General features: G+C 50.6%; 2 protein-coding genes across 2 annotated transcripts in view; both read right to left on the minus strand.

Moving 5' to 3' along the window:
* Positions 1 to 8,196, minus strand: CYP11B1 (cytochrome P450 family 11 subfamily B member 1). The gene is made up of 8 exons (XM_017511481.2): positions 7,926 to 8,196; positions 7,385 to 7,540; positions 4,275 to 4,813; positions 3,835 to 3,989; positions 3,303 to 3,469; positions 2,826 to 2,904; positions 2,549 to 2,746; positions 1 to 2,099 (listed from the first exon to the last, which is right to left on the minus strand). Exons 1-8 carry the CDS (start codon positions 8,162 to 8,164, stop codon positions 1,950 to 1,952), a joined length of 1,683 nt encoding a protein of 560 aa, XP_017366970.1. The 5' UTR covers positions 8,165 to 8,196; the 3' UTR covers positions 1 to 1,949.
* Positions 1,437 to 25,276, minus strand: part of CYP11B2 (cytochrome P450 family 11 subfamily B member 2) — a 27,005-nt gene continuing 3,165 nt past the window's right edge. Inside the window, exons 4-10 of the mRNA XM_017511482.2 lie at positions 25,071 to 25,274; positions 24,719 to 24,873; positions 23,760 to 23,926; positions 23,283 to 23,361; positions 23,006 to 23,203; positions 22,412 to 22,566; positions 1,437 to 1,944 (exon numbers count right to left, since the gene is read on the minus strand). Of these exons, the coding sequence (XP_017366971.1) occupies positions 22,417 to 22,566; positions 23,006 to 23,203; positions 23,283 to 23,361; positions 23,760 to 23,926; positions 24,719 to 24,873; positions 25,071 to 25,274 (953 nt within the window). The 3' untranslated portion in view covers positions 1,437 to 1,944; positions 22,412 to 22,416. The remainder of the gene's footprint in view (positions 1,945 to 22,411; positions 22,567 to 23,005; positions 23,204 to 23,282; positions 23,362 to 23,759; positions 23,927 to 24,718; positions 24,874 to 25,070; positions 25,275 to 25,276) is intronic.

A 25,276-nucleotide genomic window follows, 5' to 3' on the forward strand; every position in this document is an offset into this window, starting at 1 on the left:
TCTTGAGGCTTCCGGTTTAATGTTGTTTGTCACATTCCATTTTGGAGTTGCCTGAAGCTTGTTACTCCTTTCTTCTTTCCTGTTTCTCCTTTCTGGAATGGGAATGTTTATCCTACACCTCTCCAACCGCTGTATTTTGGAAGCACGTAACATATTTGATTTCATAGGTTTATAGCAAGAGCAGTTTGACTCAGGGTAATTGTACCCTGAATTTTATCCATATTTGACTCAGATAACATTTAAATTATACTTTGTACTACAGTTTTAAAGTTGATGCTAAAATGAGCTAAGACATTTGGAGCTACTGGGGAGAAGTGCATGTCTTTTGTGTATGAGAAGGATGTAGATTTTAGGGAACCAGAGGCAAAATAGTTTAATCTGAATTTCTGTGTCTGCTCTCCAGAATTCTTAGGCTGAAATCTAGTCACAAGGTAATGGTAATGGCAGGGCAAGTCCACTGAGGAGGGGAGGGAAGAAGGCAGTGCCCTTATGAATGGGATTGATGTCCTTTTATCAGAGGCCACAGGGAGCTTGCCTTGCCCTCTCCCACCATGTGAGGAAACAGCAAGGTTTTAGCTATGAACCAAGAGATGGGTCCTCGCCAGACACAGAACCTGCTGACACCTTCATCTTAGCCTTCTAAGCTTTCAGAACCATGAGAAATAGATTTCTAGTGTTTGTCAACAACCCAGGCTGTGGCATTTTCTTAGAGCATCCTGAGTAGATTAACACCAAGAACTCTAGCTAGGTGTCCTCCCAACCTGGGCACTTCTTCTCCCTGTACTGCTGAGTCCCGCAGTAGTCCTGGAACTACTGACCATACCTGGAAGGATGGCCTAGGGATTTCCCCTTTCATGGGGAAACAAAAGCTCTGGTCCTCATCAGCCACCAGGGGCTGGTGGCTGTGACCTTTGCCCTGATGAAAATCCTTGGGGATAAGGACAGTCTGGCTGACGCACTCTCACCCTGGGCACTTCCTCTTCCTGCACGGGAGCACTGTGGAGTGGCCAGTCAGGAGGGGTCCACTCTCTCTGCTGGGCTAGGAGCCCATGAGGACCACAGGCAGGTTCACGTTGGGAAACGCAACCTCCCTGTGCCCACCCCAGGTCGTGGCACACGGCAGAGCTCCGTATCAACCAGGAACAAGTGAATAAAAGGCATCTGAGTCCCTGTTGGCCCAGTCCTGTCTCTCCTGTTGGCAGAAACATTTCTGGAACCACACCCAAGCTTCCCACCCTACATGACTCTTCCATCTCCTCACAGCACCCTCGGGAGCTTCCCCAGGGGACAGCACAGGAAGCAGAGGACCCAACGCCTGCTGCTGGAACAAGGCCTGGTCCATGGAAGACGAGGCCTGGGGCACGAGGCTGACGTGATCAGCTGCAGGGACATAGGTCCCTCCAGACTCAGTTGTATCACTTGACAATGGGGATGTGTCAGGGCAAGGGACCACAGGGGCCTTTTTACTCTACCCTGCAGCACCCTATTCCAAGGTGACAACTTTCAGAGCGCTCAGGGCATGCTCGAGCTGTGGCAGGCTGCAGGAGGGAACTTGACTCTGAGATGCAGGGATCCCACTTACTGACTCCGACACAGTCTGCACAGAGGCACTGGCCGGGGGGAGATGGACAGGTACATGTGAGACTGGGCAGGAAGGCAAGGGATAAGATCACAGCACCCTTGTATGGCCACAGGAGGAGCCTGGAGCCAGCGCCTGGAGGGGTGGGGCCAAACCGCCCAGAGGACACTGCTTGCTGGAGAAGGGGCCAGGTGGGGCTGGGGACAAGGCCCTGCCAGCAAGATCATCCCACCTGTACCCTGGCCTTGCTGCTTAGCCTGGCAAGCCCAGGTCCTGGAGGCCCTCAGGAATTCCATTTGTGCTGAGGCTGCCTGGACAGAGGGGTGGCTCAGAAAGTTGTGCAAGTGGGAGAGAAGCAGGGTGGCCTTGGTCAGGCAGAGGGAGGCTGGTGGCCAGGCTGGGACCCTGGGTGCAGAGCCCTGAAGGTGAGGAGGGGGTACGTGCTGGGCCTCAGTATGAAGCTGTAGACCATCTTTATATCCTCTTGGGTTAGTGTCTCCACCTGGAGGTGTTTCAGCACCTAGGACAGAAGCTGGGTTTCCATCTGGCCTGGTCAGCAGCCCATGGACATGGGGGAGTCTCCTCAGACCCTCAAAGTTGCAGTGACTATGCTGCAGGAGGGCAGCAGGCTGGGCCCCAACCTGTCCCATTCCTGACCAGCCCCACCTTACAGCCCAGGCCTTGTCCAACCCCCACTACCCTGTACAGGCTCCACCCAACTCCCCCAGTCCCAGCCTGAGCCTCTTTAGCAGCAACGTCGCCCAGATCTACCCTCCTCACCATACCAACTCCTGCCCAGGACCTACACAGCCTCAGTCTAGCCCAGGTTCTCCCAGTACCCGCCCTGCCCACTCCAGGACACACAGGCCACATCCACTCTGCCCAGGCCCATCCCACATGGCCCAAACACCGCCAATGATGCACAGACCCCACCCAGACCCCGCCCCCGCCCCCGCCCCTTCTGCTCACGTGGTGCAGCAGCAGCAGCATCTCTGTCTCTGCCAGGCGCCTTCCCAGGCACTGACGCATGCCAAAGCCGAAGGGCATGTACTGGAAGTTCCTGCCAGAGCCCTTGGTGTCTAGCCAGCGCTGGGGCCTATAGCGCTCAGGTCTCGGGAACAAGGCGGGGTTGCGACCCAGAGAGTAGAGAGACACACGCACCAGTGTCTGTGGATGGTGCAGAGCGGGGATCAAGAAAAGACCTGGGAGGGAGGTTCTCAACTCAAGGGGTGCGGGGCTCACTCACCCCAGCTGGGATGTGATAGTTCTGCAGCACCAAGTCTGAGCTCACCACTCGCTCCAAAAAGGGGCCCACAGGGTAGAGCCTGGAGGTGGGGACATCCACAGAAAGAGTCCTCAGCTGGATGGGGCGTCCTGTGCCCTCTGCAGCCTTCCTACACAAGAACCCCGAATGTCCCCAGCCCATAGGAAGCCCAGGTCGTGAGGAAGAGCCTCTTGCACCTACTGAGCCGGGCCAAATCTCCCCTAATCTGAGCAGCCCCAAGCCCAGAAGGACACGCCCCACATTAATCCCCAGGGTGTTGAAGAGGGATTCCAGAGGAAGAAGAGGTCCCTCTTCTTGAGGGAGAGGAAGAGCAGGTGCAGGGGAATGGGCTGCTGGGCGACGCTGCTTATCAGCCCCAGCTTCTGTCTGCCACCCCCCAGTGGGGGCTGCTCTCCAGCAGGGGGCCGGGGCCACAGGGAGGTCTCAGCCAGCACCCACCTCAAGCTCTCCTTGATAGCCGCCCGCAGCAGGGGCAGCTCGGTGGTTGCCTTCTGGGGATGTTCACTGATGCTGGCGGCAGCGGCCAGGCTCTCCTGGCGCAGGGCCTGCTGCACGTCGGGGTTCCGAGCCAGCTCAAAGAGCGTCATCAGCAAGGGAAACACCGTCTGCAGGAACCACGGCTGCAGGGTCAGGCCTTGCACAGGACTCAGACCCGACATACCCATCCCAGGACAGCCCCCTCTGCAGGGTGGGGACATGCATGCCCTGAGCACGACACTGCCCTGGAACCCAGGACTTCAAATCCTAACACCCATCCATACCCCTTTCCTTTAGTCCTCCAGAGAAAAGCAACCCCCATTCCAACCAAGGCAACCTGCAAATGTGTTTATCACATTGCAATCTCAAGTAAGAAATGTGGGGCCTGTAGCTTGGGGATGGGGCATGTGGGTGCCGTGTGGCATTGCAGGACAGTGCCTGAGACACAAGCTGGGCATCACCCTCTGTGGATGGGGCTGATTGCCGGCCTGACCGTATCCACACTCCCTGCGGTGAGTTCCATCGAGTTGGCCTTGATGGCATCTGGCGATAGTTCTGCATTCAACAGGAGCTTCGCCACAATGCCTGTGTAGTGTTGAGGGCAGCTGAGGGCCAGTTTCTGATAGATTTTCTGGATACAGTTATCACCTGTCCAGTGAGGGGGAGACTGCCCTCAGGCCTTGGTGCTGGGAAGCATCCTTCAGGGTCCTACTCTTGCCCACTCTCCCCAACACTCAAGTCCCCCTGCCCTCATCCCAAATTCTCCAGATCAGTCCAGCCTGGCCCCAGCCTGGCTCCCAATCTCCCTGGCATGACAGTGAGGAATCCCCAGCGCCTCCCTGTGGCCTTCATTCCCCTCTGGGCAGTGCAGAGGGAGAAATTGGGCCCCATAGCGAGGCTGCCCCATAGCACTGCCCAGGTCCCTGGCCTCACCATACTGGAAGATGCAGTCCCAGGCCTCAAAATGCTCCTTCCACACCTTGGGGCTGGTCCAGCGAGACAGGCTCCTGGGCATGAACATAAGCTGGACGGTGGACTTGAGCATAACCTCCAGGGCATGGAGGAAGTTCAGGCTGGCAGAGCTGGGGCTATGGCCAACCAGGCCCAGCTGCTCTCCAAAGAGGGCTAAGTTGCTGGCTGTGGGGAGGAGGCATTGTGAGCCCAAGGCAGCCCCCAGCCTCCTGGCTGCCTCCCCGACTCCCTCCAGCCCCCCGTCCCCGTCCCTGGCCACTCCATGGTCTCTGAGGCTGGACCTTCCCGCCTGGTCCAAACCTTCAATGGTGTAGTGGAAGATGCTGGACTGGACGTCCAGGGTCAGGCTCCCCCGGGTGTTCTGCAGCACCTTGTTCCTGAGGGCCTGGGAGAAGTCCCTGGCCACCGAATCCACCATCGGGAGGAACCGCTGCACAGCCTTGGGTGACAGCACATCCGGGTTCAGCCGCAATCGGTTGAAGCGCCATTCAGGCCCGTTCCTACAGAGGCCAGGGCAGAGCTTGTGATGCCGCCCAGCAAGACACAGGCCCCGACCCGCATCCCATCCCCCTTGTCCCCAGATCAGGGAGACAAGGCGTCCAGGGAGCTGACTGGGGGCCCTGGAGGACGCTGCCTGCTTCTGTTCCAGCTGTAGCCTTTTCTCAGAGCGGCCTATAGGTGCTGGGCAAAGGCCACTCAGTTCTAAACAGGGGATCAGACAGTAGCTTCTGCCCACAGGTTCTGAGGGGGTAACTAAGGTCATTCCTGGGACCTGATGTCCCAAGGCTGGCACCACCTCACCCATGTGGGCCCTCCCAGTGGTTGGGAGAGGGCTTTTCTCCTAGAAAGGAGGTGACCCCCATTGTAAAGCTTTGCCCACCTCTCCCACACAGTGTCCTGAGGGGAGAGCCCTGCTGCCCTCTCCTCCCTGCCCTTGGCACAGTGCCTCTGGGGCAGCAGCCTCTGCCTATCTCTGTGAAGCATCTGCATCTTCTGCAGGGCAGGAACCAAGCTCTGTGCTTCATGCCATCCTCACCCACAGTCACAGTGATGGGGGCTCCACAGATGCCCCCAGGGAATGGTGGGGAGGAAGTTCCCCTCTCAGCCACATTCCTGCAAAACTATTTATGTCCAGCTGGCTGCTGTCAGGTGTTGACAGGGATGACAGGCAGAAGACGCACATGCACAAGTGTGCCCATGCAGGACCTCAACACACGTGTGTGCAGAGACACATGTACACGTGCGGCCATGCAGGACCTCAACACGTGTGTGAAGAGAAACATGTACACATATGCCTATTCAGGACCTCAACACACGTGTGTGCAGAGACACATGTACACATGTGCCCATGCAGGACCTCAATACATGTGTGTGCAGAGACACATGTACACGTGTGCCCATTCAGGACCTCAACACGTGTGTGATTAGAGACATGTACATTTGTGCCCATGCGGGTCCTCAACACACGTGTGAAGACACACATGTACACGTGTGTGCCCATGCACGACCTCAACACACATGTGTGAAAAGACGAATGTACACGTGTGCCCATGCAGGACCTCAACACACGTGTGTGAAGAGACACATGTACATTTGTGCCCTTGCAGGACCTCAACACAAGTGTGTGAAGAGACAGATGTACACGTGTGCCCATGCAGGGACTCAACACACGTGTGTGAAGAGACATGTACACATGTGCCCATGCGGGTCCTCAACACACGTGTGAAGACACACATGTACACGTGTGTGCCCATGCACGACCTCAACACACATGTGTGAAAAGACGAATGTACACGTGTGCCCATGCAGGACCTCAACCATGTGTGAAGAGACACATGTCTATGTCTGCAGACACTACACCCATGCCAGCACCTGCCAGTACACACACAGAGACACCTGTGCACGCACACCACACATCACACATGCACACACTCAGGCATGCACACACAATGCATGTGCAAATGCAGGTACAGAGAAACACACAGGCATGTGCACAAATGCAAGATACGCACACACACGGCAGCGCTCCGCTTCCTTCCCATATGCGCACCCAGCCTCCTGGACCTGCCTTCCTGGGTCATGACTCCCTCCCAGATGTGGTCTGTAGGCCAGCCTCAGTGACGGCCCCCACCCATGGGTGCCCTTTTACCTAAACCCCACTATTCCCAAGAGCATTCCCTTTCTGCCATGGCGTGGGGGCTGTTGCTGCTGTGAAATTCTCCAGTCCTTCCCCCATCCTAATGGCAACGTCCCTGCAGGTGACCGACTCCTAGCACCAGCCTCTCCCTGCCCACCTGACCAGGCACCACCCTCTCCACAGCCCAGGAAACATCTCCCCAGTGCCATCAACCACCCCACCTCGTGCCTTGCTTCTGAGAGCAACAGAGCCACCAGCCACCTGCGTCCCCCACATGCCTGCGGGCCAGAACTGTCCCCATCACCAAGATTTGCCAGGACTGCAGGAGCCAAGGGCACCCTACGGGGAGGCTGCAGCCCTGGTGGACACCAGGCTCAGCACACATGGCCTGTGACCTGGGCCGGTGGGAACCCCCTTCTCAGCGCCTCAGTTTCCTGACTGTGGGAAGGAGAGTCCTCAGCCATAAGAGAAAGCAGCTGCCAAGGTCGGTACAGAGCAGGTTCTCCCTGCACAGAAGGGCTCATTGCTCTGCGTCCTCTCCTCTGCTGAGGTGCCCGTGCCCATTTCTCCACCATCACGGCTGTGGAGAGGGTGGTGCCTGGTCAGGTGGGCAGGGAGAGGCTGGTGCTTGGAGTCGGTCACCTGCAGGGACGTTGCCATTAGGATGGGGGAAGGACTGGAGAATTTCACAGCAGCAACAGCCCCCACGCCATGGCAGAAAGGGAATGCTCTTGGGAATAGTGGGGTTTAGGTAAAAGGGCACCCCAGCTGCAGGACAAATGTGACCCCAGGGGATGGCTGTCCTCCAAGCTGGGTGCTCACTCTCACCACCTGCCACACGGGCCCAGGGCGGACGTACTTTCAGCTCCTGCTTCTCTCACTTCCCAGGCTGCCCACCCGGCCCCCAGCTCCCAGCTCCCGGCTCGCCCCTCACAGCAAGAACACGCCACATTTGTGCCCACGGTGTTGTCTGTAGGCCACCCAGGGCTCCAGGCTCATCCGGCGGGGGTGCAGGCTGTCCACCTGTTGCAGCCTCTCCACATCCTCCGGCAGCATCACCCACACCGTGCGTGGTCCTCCCGACTCGGACCTGTGGGGCCAAGCACAAGGCTCTGCTGGACGGGGTCACGTCCTCCCTGGCCCCACCCTGCAGCCCCCATCCAGCAGTCTCCTGTCAGCCTCCCCACTCCTGGATTAGCAGCTTCACAGCTGAAGCCCTCCTGCTGGCTCCCTGGAATCTCTCTACCTTAGTGTCTCTGAGTCCTGCCCTCTCTGCAGCAAGCTGGGGTTTGCTCCACACCATCGCCTGCACTGGCAGAGCCACAGACCAGCACGGGCTGCCCTTCCTCCCCGTCCTCTAAAGAATGCAGAGTCCCAGGACCAGCTGGGAATGTCAGTGCTGTGTGCCCAGCAGGGTCCTGGGCAGCAGGGGCAGGGATCTGGGTGTTCCCAGCGAGGTCCAGGGAGGACTTTACCTGAAAATGGGCCCCAGCTCCTGGAAGGTCTGGTGCAGCTCCAGGTGCAGGTGCTCATAACCCTGCTCCCTCCATATCTGCAGCAGCCTCAGCCACCTGTTGCCTGGACGCTGGGGCATGGCTTCGAAGGGCAGCACCGTCCTGGGGGCCTGAGCGGCTCTGGTGACCAGTGCCCGTGCCCCTTGCAGGGACAGCCAGGGCGCTGCCATGCACACCTCTGCCTTTGCCCTGAGTGCCATTCCAATGCTCCCTCTGCCCTGTTCAGCCCCAATCTTTTTATCTTACCCGGGAACCTGCCCTGGAAATGGATCACGTCATGGGATAACTGGCCCTGGACCTTCCTGGAAACCCTGGGCAGAGGTCAGGGCTGGTGGCGGGGACTGATTGGGGATGTATGGGGGCAGGTGGGGGGAAAAGGACTCTCCCTCCTCCTCTAGGGCTGAGAGGAGCAAGATGGATGGGCCCTTATCTTATCCAAGAGCCTTGGATTATTCATCTCCTTGCAAGGTTCATAGCAAAAAATGAGGGAATGAGTTGGCATTCATTGCATTAAACCACATTTTTGTTTTACTTTTTACAATTGTTATTTAATTAACTTTTAGTTGACATTTAAAATTGCATTTATCTATCCTGTACAACAGGATGTTTTGAAATATGTGTATAAAGTCTGAAATAGAATTTCTGTAACAATCAAGCTAAATCATCTATTTATTAGCTCAGATACGAATTGTTTGTGTTTAGGATGCATAGTCTCCTGTCTTAGAGATTTTCAAGCACGTGGTTATTAACCATGGCCCCGACATTGCATCATCAGCCTGCTGACCTTTTCCCCCTGGCTAACTGAAACGTTGTATTTTTTGACCTGCTGACCAATGTCTCCCAACAGCACCCCTCCATGTGCCTTGCCTCCCTGCCCTCAACCCCTGGTAGCACCATTCCACTCTCTGCTTCTACCAGTTTTACCTTTGTTGATTCCACAGATAAGTGAGATTGTGTGTTGGTGGCTTTTGTGTGTGTGTGTCTGTGTGCCTGGATTATTTCACATAACAGTTTTCCCAGATTCATTCGTGTTGTCACAAATAATAGATTTCCTTCTTTTTTAAGGCTGAATTTAAGCCTTTGTGTCCATATTCCACCTTTTCTTTATTCATCTGTTGATGGGCACTTAGGTTGACTCCATATCTTGGCTTTTGTGAATAGTGCTGCAATAAACATGGGGTGCAGGAATCTCTTCAGCATACTGATTTCATTTCCTTGATCTATATACACGCACCATGATATAGGTGGGTCATATGGTAATTTTATGTTTAATTTTTAAGAAACTTCCGGCCGGGCGCGGTGGCTCAAGCCTGTAATCCCAGCACTTTGGGAGGCCGAGGCGGGTGGATCACGAGGTCAAGAGATCGAGACCATCCTGGTCAACATGGTGAAACCCCGTCTCTACTAAAAATACAAAACATTAGCTGGGCATGGTGGCGCGTGCCTGTAATCCCAGCGACTCAGGAGGCTGAGGCAGGAGAATTGCCTGAACCCGGGAGGCGGAGGTTGCGGTGAGCCGAGATCGCGCCATTGCACTCCAGCCTGGGTAACAAGAGTGAAACTCCGTCTCAAAAAAAAAAAAAAAGAAAGAAAGAAACTTCCATTCCATTGTCCATAATGGCTGTGATGATTTACATTCCCATCAACGGGGCTCCAGAGTCCCTTTGTCTGCATATTCACCGGCACGTGTCACCTCCCCTGATTTGTATAGCAGCCACTCTAACCAGTGCCGGGTGGTATTTCATGGTGGATTTAATTTGCATTTCTCTGATGATTACTGATGTTGAGCACCTTTTCACATACCTGGCAGCCATTCATACGTCCTCTTTTGAGAAATAGATATTTGTGTCCTTTGTCTGTTTTTTAATCCAGCTGCTTGTTTTCTTGCTATTGAGTTGTTTGAGTGCCTTATATGTTTTAGATATTAAATGCTTATCAGATATACGATTTGCAGATATTTAGGCCCCATTTCTCTTCACTCTGTGTATTGCTTTCCTGGTTGTGCAGATTTTTTTTTTGCTTGATGTATTCTATTTGTCTATCTTTGCTTTTATCACCTGCGGTTTTGTGTTAATATAAAAAAAAATGCTAAGGCCAGTGTCATGGATCCTGTCTTCCATGTTTTCTTCCAGGATTTTTACAGTTTCAGTCTTTACATTTCAGTCTTAAATTCATTTTAATTTTTCTATATAGTGGAAAATAAGTGATATCTTGAAAATTTTAAATATGGTTTGGATGTGAGTCCCCTCCAAATCTCATGTCGGAATGTGACCTCCAGTGTTGAAGGTGGGACCTGGTAGCAGGTATTGGATCATGGGGAAGATCCCTCATGAATGGCTGAGTTCCCATGAGATCTGTTGGCCAAAAGAGTGTGACACTTCCCCCCCCAACCATGCCCATTCTCATCTGGTACACCGGCTCCCCCTTTGCTTTCCTTCATGATTGTAAGCTTCCTCAGGCCTCACCAGAAGCCAATAAGATGCCAGTGCTATGCTTCCTCTACAGCGTGCAGGACTGTGAGCCAGCCAATTAAACCTCTTTTCTTTATAAATTACCCAGAAATTACCAGTCTCAGATATTTCTTTGTAGCAATGCAAGAATAGTCTAGTGCAATAAGAGCCTGATTTTAATATTTGCCTAAGGAGATCCAGTTTTCTCAACACCGTATATTGAACAGATTGTTCTCTCCCCAATATATGTTCTTGGCATCTTTGTCAAAAATCAATTGACCTTAAATGCATGGATTAATTTCTGGGTTCTGCATTCCTTTCCATTAATCTATGTGTCTGCTTTTATGCCAATACCAATCTGTGTTGGTTACAATAGCTTTGTAGTATATTTCAAAGTCAAGTAGTGTGATGCCCCTCAACTTTGTTCACTGTTGCTCAAAATTGATTTGGTTAACTCAGGATTTTTTGTGATTCTATCAGAATTTTTTTTTCTTTTTCTTTGAAAAATGTCACTGGAATTTTAATTGGAATTGTATTAAATCTATAGATCATTTGGGGTATATGGACATTTTTAGCAATATTAATTCTTCCCGTGGACAAATACTGGTTTTCTTTACATTTTTGGTGTCCTCTTCAATTTTTTTTATTTTTATTTTCATTAAATTATTCTTTATTATTTTTTGTGAATACATAGTAGGTGTATATATTTATTGTGTATATTAGTCCATTCTCATGCTGCTGTGAAGAAATTCCTGAGACTGGGTAATTTATAAAGAATACAATCGTGGTGGAAGATGCCTTTTCACAGGGTGGCAGGAGAGAGAATGAGTGCAAGCAGGGGAAATAGCAGAGTCTTATAAAACCATCAGATCTCACGAGACTCACTCATTATCATGAGAACAGCATGGGGGAAACTGGCCCCATGATTCAGTTACCTCTACCTAGTCCTTCCCTTGACACGTAGGATTATGGGGATTACAATTCAAGGTGATACTTGGGTGGGGACACAGAGCCAAACCATATCATAGGATTTATAAGATGTTTTGGTATAGTCATGCAATGTGTCATAATCACATCACAGAGTGAGGTATCCATCTCCTCAAGCACTGATGCTTTCTGTTACAAGCAATCCAATTTGTATTAGTCCACTGTCACATTGCTGTAAAGAACTACCTGAGACTAGGTAATTTATGAAGAAAGAAGTTTAATTGATTCACAGTTCTGTAGGCTGCACCGGAAGCTTGGCTGGAGGCCTCAGGAAACTTACAGTCATGGTGGAAAGTGAAGGGGAAGCAAGCACATCTTACCATGGCAGAGCAGGAGGGAGTGAGAGAGAGAGAGAGAGTGAAGAGGGAGGGGCTACACTTTCAAACAACGAGATCTTGTGAGAACTCTGTCACGAGAAAGCACTAGGGGAATGGTGCTAAACCATTAGAAACACTTTCATGATCCAATCACCTTCCACCAAGCCCCTCGTCCAAAAATGATAATTTACATTTCCATCAACAGGGTACAAGAATTCCCCTTTGTCCACATCCTCACCAACACTTTTCAATTATAGGGATTGTCAATCATGGGGACTAAAATTAGACATGAGATTTGGGTGGAGACATGGAGCCAAACCATATCATTCTGTCCCTGGCTCCTCCCAAATCTCATGTCCTTCTCACATTTCAAAATACAATAATCTTTTCTCAGCAGTCCCCCAAAGTCTTAACTCATTCCAGCTTTAACCCAAAAGTCCAAGTCAAAAGTCTCATCGGAGACAAGACAAGTTCCTTCCAACTATGAGCCTATAAAATCAAAAATGAATTAGTTACTTCCAAGATATAATGGGGTGTACAGATATTGGGTAAATGCTCTCATTCCCAATGGGAGAAATTGGCCAAAACAAAGGGGCTACAGGACCCATGCAAGTCCCAAACTCAGCACGGCAGTCATTAAATCTCAAAGCACCAAAATAATCTCCTTTGACTCCATATCTCACATCCAGGTTACACTGATGCAAGGGCTGGCCTCCCAAAGACTTGGGCAGCTCCACCTTTGCAGATCTAAAAGATACAACCCTGTTGCTGCTTTCACAAGCTAGCATCAAGTGCCTATGGCTTTTCCAGGTGCATCATGCAAGTTACCAGTGTATCTACCCTTCTGGGGTCTGGAGGATGGTGGCCTTCTTCTCAGAGCTCTACTCAGCAGTACCCCAGTAGGGACTCTGTATAGGGGCTCCAACCCCACATTTTCCCTCTGCACTGCCCTAGTAGAGGTTCTCCATAAGGGCTCTGCCCCTGCAGCAGACTTCTGCCTAGACATCCAGGTGTTTCCATACATCCTCTGAAATCTAGACAGAGGTTCCCAAACCTCAGCTCTTGCCTTCTGCACACCTACTGGGCCTCACTGATTAAAATGCAAGATTTGGGGCTTGCATCCTCTGAAGCAATGGCCTGAGACGTACCTTGGCCTCTTTTAGTCATGGCTGGAGCTGGAGCCACTGGGATTCAGGACACCATGTTCTGGGGTTGCACAGAGCAATTGGGCACTGGTCCTTGTCCACAAAACCATTTTTTCCCCGTAGGTCTCCAGGCCTGTGATGGAAGGGACTGCCACAAAGGTCTCTGAAATGCCTTGAAGACATTATCCCCATGTCTTGGTGATATGGTTTGGCTGTGTCCCCACCCAAACCTCACCGTGAACTGTGGTTCCCATAATCCCCATGTGTCATGGGAAGGACCAAGTGGGAGGTAAATGAATTGTGGAGGCAGTTACCTCCATGCTGTTCTTCTGATAGAGAGTTCTCACAATATCTGATGGTTTTGTAAGGGGCTCCCCACCACCCCCCTTCACTCTGCACTTCTCTTTGCTGCTGCTTTGTGAAGAAGGATGTGTTTGCTTCCCCTTCTGCCATGATTGTAAGTTTCCTGAGGCCTCCCCAGCCCTGCAGAACTGTGAGTTAATTAAACCTCTTTTCTTTATAAATTATCCAGTCTCGGGTGTGTTCTTATAGCAGTGTAAGAAAGGATGAGTACACTTGGCTATTAACATTTTGTTCTCCTTTACTTATGTACATTTCTGCAGCCTTGAATTCCTCCCTAGAAAATGGGCTTTTCTTTTCTAGCACATGTTCAAGCTGCAAATTTTCCAAACTTTCATACTCTCCTTCTCTTTTAAATATAAGTTCCAGTTTCAGATCATCTTTCTTCATGCAAATGAGCATGCACTTTTAGAAAAAGCCAGGTAACCTCTTGAATGCTTTGCTGCTTAGATATTTCTTCTTCCAGATACTCTAAATTATTTCTCTCAAGTTCAAAGTTCCACAGATCCCTAGAGCAGGGGCATAATGCCACCAGTCTCTTTGCTAAAGTATAGCAAGGGTGACGTTTACTCCAGTTCCCAATAAGTCCCTCATATCCATCTGAGACCTCATCTGCCTGGCCATCTTTTTCTATATCACTATCAGCATTTTGGTCAAAATCATTCAAGAAGTCCCTAGGAAGTTCCAAACTTTCTCACACCTTCCTGTCTTCTGATTCCTCCAAACTCTTCCAACCTCTGCCTATTATCCAGTTCCAAAGTCACTTCCACATTTTCATGTATTGTTATTGCAGTGCCCCATTTCTCTGGAACCAATTTTCTGTATTAGTCTATTTTCACACTGCTATAAAGAATTATCTGAGAACGGGTAATTTATAAAAACAAAAGAGGTTTAATTGACTCAGTTCTGCAGGCTGCACAGGGAGCATGACTTGGAGACCTCAGGAAACTTACAGTCATGGCAGAAGATATAGGAAAAGCAGGCATGTCTTACCATGACAGAGCGAGAGAGAGAGAGAGAGAGAGAGAGAGAGAGAGAGAGAGAGAGAAGGGGAAGGTGCTACAAACTTTCAAACAACGAGATCTCATGAGAAGTCTATCATGAGACACCACAAGGGGGATGGTGCTAAACCATTAGAAACCACCCCTCAATGATCCAATGACCTCCCACCAGGCCCCTCCTCCAACACGTGGGGTTACAGTTCGACATGAGATTTGAGTGGGGACACACAGCCACACCATCTCACCATTATACTCTTTTAATAATTTTTAAATGTAAAATTAAATTTTTATTGACTAGAATCAATAAAAATCAGAATATATAAGGAATTCAAACAACTCTATAAAAAATGTAGTAATCCAATTTTAAAATGAGCAAAATATTTGAATAGACATTTCTCAAAAGAAGACGTACAAACAGGACCTTAGCACTTCTCTTCCTGGGGCTGTGCTGAGGTCCATGTGCCATTGAATTTGGCTGATAAAAAGCTTATGACCAAAAGATCCCCATGGCTTGACCTTCATCAACCAAGCAACTAATGCTAAGGGTCATGGCAAGTGACCAAATTAGTGGACCTGCCCTAGAGAGCAATTAATGCTGGAGCTCAGCCTCAGACTCATTACAAAACCATACAGCCATAAACACAAGACCCACATCAACTCAAGCAGGTGTCCGCTAAAAAGAAAATGTCACTTGCACATCCCAGATGGCACCACCCTGGCCCAGGAGAACACCCAGGAGATGACATTACCTTGGAGGACCTCAACTCAGCTCAAAAACTCGCCATTGAGGAAAAATTATCCCCCAACTCAAAGCACAACTTCATCCCAGGCTCTAAAATCTCAGCTCCCCAGCAATGCCCATGCAATGCCTTTCCTAATGTAAAAGTGAAGCAGCCAATGAACACACTTAACTCACTCCATTTTTGTTTAAAGGGCCTTTACCCATTCCTGCACATGGGCGAGGATAATTTTAGAGCACTGAGTTAATAATACAAAAACCGCAGTCATGTAGTTTTCAAAACTAACTCTGAGATAAAAGGAAAAGCATGTAAACAGCTAACTATGTTTTGTTAAAGATTTACAGGGGCATTGAGACCTGACCAAGGACAAAGAAGTTTTCAACCTCCTCAGACCCTTGCTGGCTGTTGGTCACCTCTCAATCACAACTGCCTCCTCTTCCCTTTGCCCTTCAGGAAAAAGGGCCTAAAATTTGTGCTGTCTTGAGATGGTCTTGGTGACACTAGTCTGCCATCTCAGATTGCTGGCTGCTGAATACACCTGCTTTTCCTCCCACCAACTCTTGTCTCTCAAGTTTGGTTTTTTTGCAACAAGCAGGCAAGCCTGAGTTCAGCTACACTAAGGCACAAACTGGACACAGGACACAGATTGCTTTTCTTTCTCTGGTTTTAGCAATTGTAATGAGTTTCTGTAGCTTGCTGACTGCTCAGCCTATCACATTAGTTTGCTTTCGCTGTGATAACAAAGTACCATGGACTGAGTGGCTTAAACAACAGAAAGTTGTGTTTTCACAATTCTGGAGGCTGGAAGGCTTAGGCAAAGGTGTTGGCAGGGACAGTTTCTGCTCAAGCTTCTCTCCTTGGCTTGTAGCCCACGTCACAGAAACACCCTCTGTGTGTGCCTGTGTCCTATCCCTTTTCCTTCAAGGACACCTGTCATATTGGATTAGGGACTACCCCAATGACCTAGTTTCACATTGTTTATCTCTTTAAAGACTCTATTTCCAAATACAGTCATATTCTGAGGTCCCGGGCCTTAGGAGTTCAACACAGAAATTTCTGGGAGACACAACTCACCTATAACACCCATGATCCTTAAAAAATCCCTGATCTCCAGGACTACCTACACCCCTACACTCCCATGCCCAAGGGACACCTGGAAAAGGTTGATGCTCTCTGTGCCTCTCTGAAAATTAACGGAGAGTCTTGCTTTTTCCAGAAGGTACCCCCAGGGAAAGGACCACTCACTCTCCAGGAACTTTTCCTACTAAGCTTCTCTAGGATTCTACCATGACCTTCTACCCTGCATCTCTGACCATCACAACCACTCTTTTTCCTTGGTTACAAGGAAAAAAGCCACTAATTTTTACATATGCTTTACTAATTTATCAATTGTTATGCTCTAAAACATAATTGATCAATCTGCTACCTTGAAATAAGAAACACACCAAGTATTATTATTTAAATATATGTGTAGTTGTCAAATGCATTGAAATCCTGTTGTACAAATTCAATGCACTTCCCATCAAAATACCACCAAATTCGTCACAGAACTAGGAAAAACAATCCTAAAATTCATATGGAACCAAAAAAGAGCCCACATAGCCAAAGCAAGACTAAGCAAAAAGAACAAACCTGGAGGCATCACATTACCTGATTTCAAACTATACTATAAGGCCACAGTCAACAAAACAGCATGGTCCTGGCATAAAAACAGACACATAGACCAATGGAACAGAATAGAGAACCCAGAAATAAACCCAAGTACTTACAACCCACTGGCATTCGACATAGCAGACAAAAAGAAGTGGGGAAAGGATACCCTATTGAAAAATGATGCTGGGATAATTGGCTAGCCACATGTAAGAGAATGAAACTGGGTCCTCATCTTTCACTTACACAAAAATCAACTCAAGATGGACCAAGGACTTAAATCTAAGGCCTGAAACTCTAGAAATTCTAGAAGATAACATCAGAAAAACCCTTCTAGATGTTGACTTAGGCAAGGATTTCATGACCAAGAACCCAAAAGCAAAAACAAAGATGAATAGCTGGGACTTAATTAAACTAAAGAGCTGTTGCACTGCCAAAGGAACAGTCAGCAGAGTACAAAGGCAGCCCACAGAGTGAGAGAAAACCCTCACAATCTACACATTTGATGAAGGACTAATATCCAAAATCTACAATGAACTCAAACGAATTAGCAAGAGAAAAACAAACAATCCCATCAAAAAGTAGGCTAAGGTCATGAATAGACAATTCTTAAAAGAAGAGATACAAATGGCCAACAAACATATGAAAACATGCTCAACATCACTAGTGATCAGGGAAATGCAAATCAAAACCACAATGTGATACCACCTTACTCCTGCAAGAATGGTCATAATCAAAAAATCAAAAAATAACAGATATTGGCATGGATGCAGTGAACAGGGAACACTTCTAATTACTGGTGGGAATGTGAACTAGTGTAACCACTATGGAAAACAGCGTGGAGAGTCCTTAAAGGACTAACAGCAGAACTACCATTTGATCCAGCAATCCCACTACTGGGTATCTATCCAGAAGAAAGGAAGTCATCATTATACAAAAAAGACACTTGCAATCAATGCATGTTTATAGCAGCATAATTTGCAAGTGCAAAAACGTGGAACCAACCCAAATGCCAATCAGTCAATGAGTGGATAAAGAAACTGTGATATACACACAATGGAATACTACTCAACCATGAAAAAGAATGAACTAATGGCATTCACAGTGACCTGGATGAGATTGGAGACTATCACGTTAACTGAAGTAACTCGGGAATGGAAAACCAAACATCGTATGTTCTCACTCATAAGTGGGGTGAAGCTAAACTATGAGGATGCAAAGGCATAAGAATGACACAGGGGACTTTGGGGACTCAGGGGGAAAGCGTGGGAAAAGGGTGAGGGATAAAAGACTACACATAGGGTGTAGTGTGTACTGCTCCGGTGATGGGTGCACCAAAATCTCACAAATCACCACTAAAGGACTTACTCATGTAACCAAATGCCACCTGTTCCCCAATAACATATGGAAATAAATAAATAAAATCATGTTGTACATATGAATATATACAAAATCACACTTTTAAACACACTTGGCAACACCGCCCAGACACTGTTAGAGACTCTGGAAATTTCAGATCTATTTCATAGGCTAATAGCACATCAATGAAGAATGGAATTAAGGACCACCTACAAAACCCCTTGTGCTTTGTGCTCCCTCCTTCTATTCACACACATTCTGAAAGTCTTTCCTGCTGTTCAGGGCATCTTACACCCTGCTCTGTAATGTCTCCTCTATCATGACCCCAGTGCTTTCTCAATATGACATCCAAGGATTACCAGCCCAATTGTATAATCATCCTTTTTATTTTCTGTGCTTCTGATGCTTTTCTGGGCTTGTATCCTGGAGAGGATGCCCTATCAGGGCCAATTACTACAGATGGTCAAGGTCCTCCTGGCGAGTGCCATTCCTATGCAGTCTTGCCAAAGCAAGCCCTGTGCCAGCCACCACGTCCAGGGGGCTCACACACTCCAGGCCACAGCTCCCCTGCACAGACACCCCCGCCAGTCAGGCAGCAGACAGCCAGAGACAATCCCTGTGTCTTGGAGCCCTGGGTAATCGTGCAAAGCAATCAGTCCCGAGCCTGCCTACCCTGCTTTCCCTGGTTCCTCCCCCAGAAAGAACTAGAACCTCTGCCTCCAGACGGAACCAGATGCTTCCAATGTGGTGATGATGGCAAGAACACCCCTGCCACTGCACACTGTCAGTAACACACTATTTTTTCAACCAAGTCGTCTCCTGGCTTGTGGTCCCCACCACATCTGAGTAATAATTAAGCCTACGTTTAAAAACACACAAAAAGTTACATGTGGGACGGAGTTGCACGGAATTACTCACACACACACCCAAACACAGGCACACACTTCATGGGTAAGTTCTCAATAAACTCAGTGAATCATGTCACTGTCAATTTCCTGATCTGAAGACTGCTCTATATAAATGCAAGCTGCTGACCACAGGAAGCTGTGCAAAGGGTGTGAGGGACCTGCCTCTATATATATATGTCAACAAATTTGTATCTATAGTAATTTTGAGATAAAAAGCTTTAAAATGTTTTTGCAAGGTTTATTTTAGGATCCCATGACCTAGTTGTAAAGTTTATTCTCTGTAGGTTTATTGCCGAGTTAAAAACGAGGAAGCTGAGGCCAGCACAAGAAAATTAGATGCCAATTTATTCAGCTCCCAGGCAAGGTTCTGTGGTCCCAGGGAGAGGGGCCAGGGAAGTCACGCCTGACTCCTCTCAGGAGTGGGGTTTTATAGGGAGTGAAGGCTTTGATTGGATTTGGAGAAACAGGATGTGGACGGGGTGAGCTGCTATTGGTAGGTAGGTGGGATTTCCGGTGAGCGGGCCAAGTGCCGAGTGAAGAGGGGATTTCCAAGGTGGGTTAGGTGCCGAGTGCAGAGGGGATTTCCAAGGCAGGCTAGGTGCCGAGTGCAGAGGGGATTTCCAAGGCACAGCTAGATGATGGGCATATTCTGATAATGTAATTTTCAAGCAGGGAGGGAGATGGGCGTGTTCGACTCCCGGCGAGGCAACCGGCCTTACACTAGTCTGGCCAGGGAAGCTGGATCGGAATCTGCGAGAGCCCCATAGGCAAGGATGCCGACCCTGGGGACCATGCAACTTGTTCCCCCATATTCTTCTCCGGTGCTGTGCTGTGTTGCCGGGGGTGGGGAAGCAACCTTCAATCACAGGGTGACTGGCCTGAGTCCCGCAGGGCGTCCTGGGACTACTGACCACACCTGGAAGGATGGCCTAGGGATTTCCCCTTTCATGGGGAAACAAAAGCTCTGGTCCTCATCAGCCACCAGGGGCTGGTGGCTGTGACCTTTGCCCTGATGAAAATCCTTGGGGATAAGGACAGTCTGGCTGACGCACTCTCACCCTGGGCACTTCCTCTTCCTGCACGGGAGCACTGTGGAGTGGCCAGTCAGGAGGGGTCCACTCTCTCTGCTGGGCTAGGAGCCCATGAGGACCACAGGCAGGTTCACGTTGGGAAACGCAACCTCCCTGTGCCCACCCCAGGTCGTGGCACATGGCAGAGCTCCGTATCAACCAGGAACAAGTGAATAAAAGGCATCTGAGTCCCTGTTGGCCCAGTCCTGTCTCTCCTGTTGGCAGAAGCATTTCTGGAACCACACCCAAGCTTCCCACCCTACATGACTCTTCCATCTCCTCACAGCAACCTCGGGAGCTTCCCCAGGGGACAGCACAGGAAGCAGAGGACCCAACGCCTGCTGCTGGAACAAGGCCTGGTCCATGGAAGACGAGGCCTGGGGCACGAGGCTGACGTGATCAGCTGCAGGGACATAGGTCCCTCCAGACTCAGTTGTATCACTTGACAATGGGGATGTGTCAGGGCAAGGGACCACAGGGGCCTTTTTACTCTACCCTGCAGCACCCTATTCCAAGGTGACAACTTTCAGAGCGCTCAGGGCATGCTCGAGCTGTGGCAGGCTGCAGGAGGGAACTTGACTCTGAGATGCTGGGATCCCGCTTCCTGACTCCGACACAGCCTGCATGGAGGCTGTGGCCAGGGGGCGTATTGGGGGAAGCAGCAAAGGAGAAAGGACTTACAGATGCCTACAGAAATCGGTTATGAGTAACTTATAAACAAGGAGCAACAAACTGCAGAAGGCCGCAGGAGGCCTCTGAGGAGGAAGGCCGCTCCATGCCGCACGTAATTAAATTGTCTTTTCCCAACCTTTTGTAAATCGGTCTTGCCACCAGATTAATTTTCCTTCCTGAGGATTCCATTTTTGTCCTGATAAAGGCTGCTCAGCTGCTGTTCAAACCTGATCCTTAGAAATGTTCAAAAAATGTAAAGTTGTAAGGGCTAAGTGTAATTGCATGTGAGGGGTGGAGTATTCCATCTCCCTGCTGCTTTTGTTTCACAAAGTTAGGTCAGCAAGGACAGCTCTGTCTTGGAGCACGGAACAGATCAGTAACGTAATCACAACAGGAGTCATCCATTTTTAGGGCTGCCAGTCCATCAGCAGCTTCCTTAAGCACCTCAGAACCTAACTACCCACTCTTACTTTTTTTCCTTAAGGAGTTGGGACCCAGAACTCTTTTGGGAAATAGGGTGGAGGTCGTTCTTCTGGAACTCCTTCCTGCTGTGAAGGGGCATCCAGGGCCCTCTGGGTCCCTCCTCCTTGCTTGCTGTCTAAAGGCCTTTCCAGGTGCTGTTTTATTTTACTGTCCAGTTTACAGGAAACTAGATACTTTTAACTGTTAACCAATATGTTTACACACAGAACTGTTTTTTACAATTAATGTTTTAAAACTTGTTTAGACCTTCAAACCAAAATTTATACAGCCTACCTGCATAAATTCCGTTTTATGACATTTTTACAACTTTCACTGACAAACTTAGACAGGTTAAACTTTCTTTATTTTATAACCTTCCTTACTAAGGGTGCAATCTTATAGCTTTTTAAATATTTCTTTCTTTCCCCCTTACTTTATGTCTTTCTTGTGCCTTACCTTCTGTGCCTCTCTTTCTCTTTGCCTTCCTTACCTCTTTCTCTCTCTCTCTCACTTTTTGCTTCTTTCAATTTTTCTAGGTTTTCTGCTTCTGCCTGTCTTGGTTAAGCAGCGTTATCACTTGTAATTCTGCTTGCTTTTTGCCATAAGCTAATGGGCCAGGCAGTGAGCTGTGGGCTTGAGATTAGACTTAATAAAGCTGTTTTAAGATTTTTTTGTAAATAAACTGAGCAAGCCAAGTTACTTACTATATTTATGGGCTGAGCAGAAAAAGCTTTTTAATGGTAACTCACAGCTTTAATTTCAGCTCTTTGACTGCTAGTAAACTTAGATTAGGTGATTGAATCATGTGGTTTCTATCAGACTGCAGCTTTTTCTTGTTTACCTGACCTATAAGTAAACAGTGTTAAAGCATTAGGTATGGAGAGGCCTTCCTGCTCAGAGGCCTCCTGGGGCCTTCTGCAGTTTGTTGTTCCTTGTTTATGTGTTACTCATAACCAATTTACATAGGCATCTGTAAGTCCTTTCTCCTTTGCTGCTGCCCCCAACAGGGCGAGGGACAGGGACATGTGAGACTAGGCAGGAAGGCAGGGGATAAAATCACAGCATGCTTGCATGGCCTGGAGCCAGCTCTGGGAGGGATGGGGACAAACTGCTCAGTGGACACTGCTTGTTGGAGAAGGAGCCAGGTGGGGCTGGGGACAAGGCCAGGCCCTGCCAGTGAGATTGACCCAGCTGTACCCTGGCCTTGCTGTTTGGCAAGCCTGGAAAGCCGCTGTCCTGGAGGCCCTCGGGTGCTCCGTTTGTGCTTGGGGTGCTGACAGAGGGGTGGCTCCAGACATTGTGTGTGTGGGAGAGAAGCGGGGTGGCCTTGGTCAGGCAGAGGGAGGCTGGTGGCCAGGCTGGGACCCTGGGTGCAGAGCCCTGAAGGTGAGGAGGGGGTATGTGCTGGGCCTCAGTATGAAGCTGTAGGCCATCTTTATGTCCTCTTGGGTTAGTGTCTCCACCTGGAAGTGTTTCAGCACCTAGGACAGAAGCCGGGTTTCCATCTAGCCTGGTCCACAACCCATGGACCTGGGGCAGCCTCCTCCCACCCTCCCAGTGCAACGATTATGCTGAAGGCCTGTGCCCCAAGCTGTCCCATCCCTGACCAGCCACACCTAACAGCCCAGGCCCAGACCACCTCCTGCCCAGGTCTTGCCCAAGCCTCATTATCCTGTACAGGCTCCACCCCACTCCCTAGCCCCACCTCACTGTTTAGAAGCAACCTCACTCAGACCTTGCCCTGCCTTGCTCAGCACAAACCATTCCTGGTCAGGGCCTACTTCAACCAACCAAGGCCCCATCCACTGTTCCCAGGTCCCAACCAGGCCATGAAAGCCTCGCCCCTGGGGCCCAGGCCCCGCCTCTGCCGCCCAGGCCCCGCCCCGCCGCCCAGGCCCCGCCCCCGCCCCTTCTGCTCACGTGGTGCAGCAGCAGCAGCATCTCTGTCTCTGCCAGGCGCCTTCCCAGGCACTGGCGCATGCCAAAGCCAAAGGGCACGTGCTGGAAGCTCCTGCCAGAGCCCCTGACGTCTAGCCAGCGCTGGGGGTTGTAGCGCTCAGGGCTTGGGAACAAGGCAGCATTGCGACCCAGCGAGTAGAGGAAAACCTGCACCAAAGTCTGCAGACGGTGCAGAGCAGGGATCAGGGAAAGACCGGGGAGGGAGGTTCTCAGCTCAAGGGGTGCGGGGCTCACTCACCCCAGCGGGGATGTGGTAGTTCTGCAGCACCAGGTCTGAGCTCACCACTCGCTCCACAAAGGGGCCCACAGGGTAGAGCCTGGAAGTGGGGACATCCATAGAAAGGGTCCTTAGCTGCATGGGGCGTCCTGTGCCCTCTGCAGCCTTCCTACACAAGACCCCCGAATGTCTCCAGCCCATGGGAAGCTCAGGTCGTGAGGAAGAGCTTCTTGTACCTACTGAGCCGGGCCAAATCTCCCCTAATCTGAGCAGCCCCAAGCCCAGAAGGACATGCCCCACATTAATCCCCAGGGTGTTGAAGAGGGATTCCAGAGGAAGAAGAGGTCCCTGATCTTAAGGGAGAGGAAGAGCAGGTGCAGGGGAATGGGCTGCTGGGCGACGCTGCTTATCAGCCCCAGCTTCTGTCTGCCGCCCCCCAGTGGGGGCTGCTCTCCAGCAGGGGGCCGGGGCCACAGGGAGGGCTCAGCCAGCACCCACCTCAAGCTCTCCTTGATAGCCGCCCGCAGCAGGGGCAGCTCGGTGGTTGCCTTCTGGGGATGTTCACTGATGCTGGCGGCGGCGGCCAGGCTCTCCTGGCGCAGGGCCTGCTGCACGTCGGGGTTCCGAGCCAGCTCAAAGAGCGTCATCAGCAAGGGAAACACCGTCTGCAGGAGCCACGGCTGCAGGGTCAGGCCTTGCACAGGACTCAGACCCGACATACCCCTCCCAGGACAGCCCCCTCTGTGGGGTGGGGACACGCATGCCCTGAGCACGACAGAGCCCAGGAACCCCAGATCTGAAACCCTGATGACCACTTGGACCAGTTTCCCTGACTTATTCAGAGAAAGGTGACCCCTGTCTCAACCAAGGCCCAGGTCCCCTGCAGCCTCCTCAGGGGTTTCTCACAGCCACCATTAGGGCAACCTCAGTGTCATCTGGGGAGTTCTGCAGCCCCAGCTCCCTCTGCTTCCATCAGGTTCTCTCCATTGGGCACCCACAGGACCCTCTGCACAGGCTGGAGCTGGTGCTGCCACCTTCTCCACAACCCTGCCCTCCCATGGGTCCCCAGCTCTGGCCCCAGGTGACAGGCACCCTGGGAAGGGTGCCCTATGCAAGCCTCCAGCTGACTCTCCATATTCCTTCTCCTGGCACACCCAGAGCTTTCCAATGGGGACTGCAGTACTGTGCATCCTGGGCCTCATCCACCTTCCTCCTGGCCCGGAGCATGGTTCCCCACACAGGTAACTGCAAACTCTGTCTCCTGAGGGGTAGCTCACATTTCCCTTCCCTGCAAATCTCAACCCTTGACAAATGGAAGGAGAAGGCTGAGGGCAACAGAAATGCGGGGCCCATAGCCTGGGGATGGAGCATGTGTGTGCCATGTGGCATTGGCAGGCGCTGCCCGGGAGGGAGGCTTGGCATCACCCTCTGTGGGTGGGGCTGGTTGCCGGCCTGACCGTATCCACGCTCCCTGCGGTGAGTTCCATCGAGTTGGCCTTGATGGCATCTAGCGACAGTTCCGCATTCAACAGGAGCTCTGCCACGATGCCCGTGTAGTGTTGAGGGCGGTTGAAGGCCAGTTCCTGATAGATTTTCTGGATACAGTTATCACCTGTCCAGTGAGGGGGAGACCGCCGGATTCCCAAGATCAGTCCAGCCCAGCCCCAACCTGGCTCCCAATCTCCCTGGCATGATAGGAATCCCCAGCCCCTTCCTGTGGCCTCCATTCTCTCCTGGGCAGTGCAGAGGGAGAAATTGGGCCCTTATGGCATCCCTGCCCCATAGTCCTGGCCAGGTCCATGGCCTCACCATACTGGAAGATGCAGTCCCAGGCCTCAAAGTGCTCCTTCCACACCTTGGGGCTGGTCCAGCGAGACAGGCTCCTGGGCATGAACATGAGCTGGACGGTGGACTTGAGCATGACCTCCAGGGCATGGAGGAAGTTCAGGCTGGCAGAGCTGGGGCTATGGCCAACCAGGCCCAGCCGCTCTCCAAAGAGGGCTAAGTTGCTGGCT

This window comes from Cebus imitator, unplaced genomic scaffold, assembly GCF_001604975.1.
Source record: "Cebus imitator isolate Cc_AM_T3 unplaced genomic scaffold, Cebus_imitator-1.0 Scaffold449, whole genome shotgun sequence".
Taxonomy (NCBI): domain Eukaryota; kingdom Metazoa; phylum Chordata; class Mammalia; order Primates; family Cebidae; genus Cebus; species Cebus imitator.

What these genes read in the sequence shown, in the direction of transcription:
- CYP11B1 (XM_017511481.2), bottom strand. Translation starts at nt 8,164, where the DNA reads ATGGCACTCAGGGCAAAGGCAGAGGTGTGCATGGCAGCGCCCTGGCTG. An exon ending in GAGCTGGGGCCCATTTTCAG is followed by an intron (nt 7,541 to 7,925) that starts GTAAAGTCCTCC and finishes TTGGCCCCACAG; the next exon opens with GTCCGAGTCGGGAGGACCAC. An exon ending in GGACTGCATCTTCCAGTATG is followed by an intron (nt 3,990 to 4,274) that starts GTGAGGCCAGGG and finishes CTCACTGGACAG; the next exon opens with GTGATAACTGTATCCAGAAA.